Source organism: Salpingoeca rosetta (assembly GCF_000188695.1).
Source record: "Salpingoeca rosetta unplaced genomic scaffold supercont1.101, whole genome shotgun sequence".
Lineage (NCBI taxonomy): Eukaryota > Choanoflagellata > Craspedida > Salpingoecidae > Salpingoeca > Salpingoeca rosetta.
The window spans coordinates 1-4705 of NW_004754833.1; the positions used below are offsets into that span (position 1 = coordinate 1).

General features: G+C 61.0%; 5 protein-coding genes across 5 annotated transcripts; 4 read left to right on the forward strand and 1 right to left on the reverse strand.

The window, feature by feature from the left end:
* Window positions 1–180: 180 nt before the first annotated feature.
* On the forward strand, window positions 181–481 carry PTSG_13213 (uncharacterized protein; the record flags this gene model as incomplete). The annotated part of the gene is made up of 3 exons (XM_004987446.1): window positions 181–278; window positions 312–370; window positions 408–481. Coding segments are annotated over 3 exons (231 nt in total), but the record flags the coding sequence as incomplete, so codon positions are not given.
* Window positions 482–574: 93 nt separating this feature from the next.
* Window positions 575–1583, forward strand: PTSG_11472 (uncharacterized protein; the record flags this gene model as incomplete). Its single annotated transcript, XM_004987447.1, has 3 exons — window positions 575–736; window positions 763–1152; window positions 1248–1583. 3 exons carry the CDS (start codon window positions 575–577, stop codon window positions 1581–1583), a joined length of 888 nt encoding a protein of 295 aa, XP_004987504.1.
* Window positions 1584–1616: 33 nt separating this feature from the next.
* Window positions 1617–2626, forward strand: PTSG_11473 (uncharacterized protein; the record flags this gene model as incomplete). Its single annotated transcript, XM_004987448.1, has 2 exons — window positions 1617–1759; window positions 1897–2626. The coding sequence occupies 2 exons, from the start codon at window positions 1617–1619 to the stop codon at window positions 2624–2626; spliced, it is 873 nt and encodes a 290-aa protein (XP_004987505.1).
* A 97-nt stretch (window positions 2627–2723) lies between these two features.
* Window positions 2724–4259, forward strand: PTSG_13214 (uncharacterized protein; the record flags this gene model as incomplete). The annotated part of the gene is made up of 5 exons (XM_004987449.1): window positions 2724–2917; window positions 3129–3213; window positions 3602–3700; window positions 3842–3899; window positions 4213–4259. 5 exons carry the CDS (start codon window positions 2724–2726, stop codon window positions 4257–4259), a joined length of 483 nt encoding a protein of 160 aa, XP_004987506.1.
* Window positions 4260–4286: 27 nt separating this feature from the next.
* PTSG_13215 (uncharacterized protein) lies at window positions 4287–4640 on the reverse strand (the record flags this gene model as incomplete). The annotated part of the gene is made up of 2 exons (XM_004987450.1): window positions 4287–4596; window positions 4633–4640. The coding sequence occupies 2 exons, from the start codon at window positions 4638–4640 to the stop codon at window positions 4287–4289; spliced, it is 318 nt and encodes a 105-aa protein (XP_004987507.1).
* Between the last annotated feature and the right edge of the window lie 65 nt (window positions 4641–4705).

Genomic DNA, 4705 nt, shown 5'->3' on the forward strand with positions numbered 1-4705 from the left:
GTGTGTGTGTGTGTGTGTGTGTGTGTGTGTGTGTGTGTGTGCGTGCTTGTCCTCAAAGCCTCTTCTTAGTTTTGTATCCTTGAGATGATCAAGCGGTGCAAGGTTCCTCAACACCTCACAAAAGTGTTGTCATTGCCTCTCACCCCATCCTCCCCTCCACTCCCACTCCCTCCCCTCCAGGCATCGATGAGTGCACGGCCTGCAGACCCAAGCCTCACCTCCAATAACGGCCGCTGCATCAGCGAGTACCCCGATGGCGAGTATGAGCTCGGTAATGGGTGTGCTGAATGCCATTTCACGCGTGTGCTAAGTGCCACTCCACCAAACGCCACCAACTGCCTCAACCTCTGCGACGGCAACTTCACCAGGCGTGCATTACCCATTGCCCTCTCCACTACTACGCCAAGGACCACCGCTGCGTGCCATGCACCACGTGTGGCATGGGCGCCTGGGCCTCGAGCCCATGCTCCTCATCTTCTGACGCCGTCTGCTCTCCCTGGACCGAGTGCAAGCCTGGCCGGAAGGAGTTTGTCTGTCTCTGGCAACGCCGTGCGCGACCGCTGCACCCTTTGGCATGGAGTACCAGCCGCTGCCGGACCGCGCCTCGTGCTTCCCCACCAGCGTGTGCGAGGAGCCCTTCATCGAGACCATCCCGCCCACGCTCACCACAGACCGCCTGTGCTCCTGCGACACGCTCACCTGCAACAAGCTCGTCACGCAGCTGTTTGAGGAGATGGTGTATGCCGACCCACGGACGAGCAGCTCGACGTGGTGCTTGAAGTGTGCTGCTCTGGCCAGGGCAAGGATGGCATCCACGCCACCATTCGCCAGATGGACGCCTACGCGGCACGCCGCTCCTGCCCAGGCTGCACAGACACGTGCGAGTGCAGCGCTGGCTTCATCCTTGTCTACGACGCCGACTCAGCCGACTGTCGGCCATGCGACGGCGTGACGGAGTTCTCCCCATCCGTTGGCGGCAGCAAGTACGAGCCCATTGAGGAGTGCGAGCGCGGCCAGGAGGAGGTCGCCGCGCCAACCCGCTGTTCATCGGACCGCGTGTGTCACGACTGCCCGGCCGGCACCATCGACTCGGACAGTGACGGCTCCAACCACCCACTACACGGAGGCGAGCTCCGACAGCTCCTGCTCCAGGTTCACCTACCACGCAGGCACCCACCACGACCACGACAGCGACCCCGCCACCCTCGTGCATGGACGTCACAGAGTGCGCGCCCGGGTTTGAGCAGGTGCAGGCCATGACACTCCTCATCAGCGACCGCGTCTGCGACGAGTGCACAGAGGGCACGCACAAGGCTGTCTCTGGCCAGGGCGTGCCCTGTCTCCCCATCATCACCACGTACGATGCCGGCGAGGAGGAGACGGCCGAGTCCACCCCAACGAGCGACCGCGTGCGCAGCCTGTGCGAGCTTGATGCCACCTTCAAGTCCGTTGACGGCCAGGCCGAGTCATGCCGCCCCGTCACGCAGTGCGGCCCGGATGAGGAAGAGATTCGCTATGCAAACCCACACGCCAGCACGACCGCCTCTGCCGCAAGTGCGTCCAGGACACGTGCGTGCCCGTGACGCGTTGCGCTGCCTCAGAGTACATTTCCACGCATGGCCGTGAGCAAGTGCGAGTTTGGCACCTTCCAGAGCCAGGTGCCCACGCTCGACTCCGACCGCGAGTGCACGCTGGAGTGCTCCGGGTGCTCTAGTGACCGCTACGAGATTCGCGCCTGCTCTGCGCTGGAGGACGTGCAGTGCGCCGGCTGCTCCGCGTGCTCCCCCAAACACATACATCCTGCGCGCCTGCGACTCGCGAGAATGACGTGTCGTGCCAGCAGTGCGGCACGTGCTCTGATGAGCAGTAGCGCAGCGCGCCATGCACCGCCACCAGCGACACAGAGTGCACGACGCTCGACGTGTGCGACCAGGACCAGTTTGAGCTGTTCCCTGCCACGCCAACCGCGGACCGCATCTACCGCGACCTGACCCAGTGCAACCCGTCGACGGAGTACGAGCACACCGTCTGTGCCACCTCATCACCAAGTGCGACCCTGGCGAGCATCGCATCCGCGCGCCAACCATCACCTCCGACGCCAAGTGCGAGCCGTGCCCCATCGGCACCACCGACCACGACCGCAACCCGCTCATCACCTGCCGGCCGTGCCCCCTACGGCCACTATGTGCCTGCGGGCTCCATCGGCTCCTGCGAGCAGTTCCTGTGCCCGGCCGGCACCGCCGACGTGGACCGCAACGCCCGCACACGCCGTGCACGCCGTGCCAGGCTTGCGTGGACTTTGCCGCCCTCTCTGGCCCAACGCGATTGCACGCCTGTGGCGGAGTGCGACCTCGGCTACGAGGAGGTGCGCCCTACTATGCGCCCAACCATCTTCACCGACCGCCAGTGCCGAAGCTGCATCGAGGGCCTGTTCTACTGCGACGGCAACATGGACTTCTGCACGCGCGGATGTCGCCCTGCGAGCCTGGCTCCTTTGCGACGGCCGCGCCCACCATCAGCACTCACCGCGAGTGCCAGATGGCCCGCACGTGCCCCAACAACACCACGTTCATCTCGCGCCCGCTCACGCCCACGCTGCAAAAACACAGGCATCTGCTCGCCGTAAATGCAGTGTCTGTCCAACGAGTACGAGCTCGTTGACACGCAGTCGCGCCGCGAGGCGTTTGAGGCCGCGCTGGTGCAGTCCATCAACATGACGCAGGATGCGTCGCAGATTCATTCTGCGCATCGACCTGCGCCAGGGCTCCGTCATCGCCACCGTCGCTTCCCTCAACGAGGACATTACGGTGTGCCTCTTCAGCTTGTTCGTCTCTGGCGACATCACCGTCATGGGCTTCACCGCGTCAAAGTGCGAGGCCGACGCGTTCCTGGACGACTCGTCCCTTTGGTTGCACGGGTGCACACGCGATCCCACCCATCACACACACCAACTACTGGAGCCACGCACGCACGCTTGCCAGTTCACGTGGACGCCGCATTCCTCCACCAGGACAGCAACAACAGCCACCATCATTGCACTTGCTGTGATCGAGTGCTGCCATCACATGCCACCTTCACCTCCCACATCATCATGCAAACACTGCTGCCACCACCACCACCAACGACAGCAAACTGCTCAAGGCATTGGATGCTGTTGGCTGCTGGGACACCACGGCGTTGTTGGAGGAGACGCCAGCAGTGTTGATGGTTGTGGTGGGAGTGCACGCCATGGCAACAGCAGCGACAGCTGATGTGGTGGTGGTGGTGGTGGTGGTGGTGATTGTGTTTGCATTCCTCACTAGTTCCCGCAACAGCAAGGAGGTGGCCATCGTGATTCTGGTGGGCACGCATGTGCTGGCTGTTGTTGGTGCCACCGCTGACAACAGCAGTTGTTGCGATGAGCGGCAACGGCAGTGAAGAAGGAGGTGGATGTATGTGGTGTGCATGGCGCGCAGCGACGCTTCCTTTGTGGTTGGCTGTGCAATTCGCGTGTGCGCACACTGATGGCGGCGATGTCGAGGCGGCTGCCAATCAAACACTTCCCATCTGAGGAACCACCGCATCGTGGCTCATGCACGCGTGCATGCCTTTCTTCCTGCAGGTCGACCATCGACAGTGCAGCGTTGCAGTGTGCCACGCGGTGTTTGATGATGCGTTGTTGTTGTTGTCACTGCGTTGGCTCTTTGTTGACACGCACGCCGTGAGTACTCAAGTTCCTTCCTTTCCTTCCTCCCTGCTGTTCTCTCTGCTCTGCCACTCTCCCTTGTCAGTGTTGTGTGTTTGGTTGCTGGTTGCCGTATTGCGGTGATTCCACTTTGCATGTTCAATCGTTTTCCAACAGTACATTGGGACAGAGCCAAGACATGAAGAAACGACAACAGCCCTCACACGGGCACACAGTCAGCACCAACACGCACATCCAAGCAAGAGAGGAAAGCAGAAACAGAGCACAACACTGCTAAAGACAACAGCCATATTGTATGGTGTTACTTGCAGTGCAGCCAAACAGCCAAATGCAAGGTGGTCTGCAACAACGACAACAAGGGCGCAGTCATCCGCCAGCCACCACTGTGTGTCAGGGTGCTGCAGGGCAAAAAAGACACACAACGCAAGTGTTGCTGCTGCTGCTGCACTTGAACGCCTCGCACCAGTCCTTCAAGCAAGTCCCTCCGGTGTCAGCTGCACTTGGTTGCCGTCCTTGTTAACTGGCAGGTGCTGTTGTCGTTTGCACCGTGTCTCGCGGATGGCCTGTGTCATGAAGCAGAATGCGTCCAGCACCACCGCGATTATGCCAGATGGATTAGGCAGTCCAGGACAAAAGAAGACAACACTGCAGCCTCCATCATCTTCTTTGCCATGTCAAGATGCTTGGCAGATGATGTCAGGTACGGCAATGCAGTGACATCGTAGTCATCAAGTTTGTGCGCTTCTGCGGGAGGTGTTGCTGGTGGAACAACAATGGGCACAATGACGTAGGGGCGGCATCTGGGGTCTGTCGTTGGGCGGAGGTGGCACAGGTCAAACTGCTGTGTGGGGATCATGGCGCGGTTCAGGGTCGGTCCCAGCGCCCACAGGGCAACCCTGCCTCGCGAAACGCTGCTTGAAACAGTGAGCAGGTGCTGGTGGTCGCACGTGACCATGTCATCTGCTCTGTCATTGCGATGCAGTATGGTGTGTGCTGACCGGTGCTGTAGTCGCACTTGAT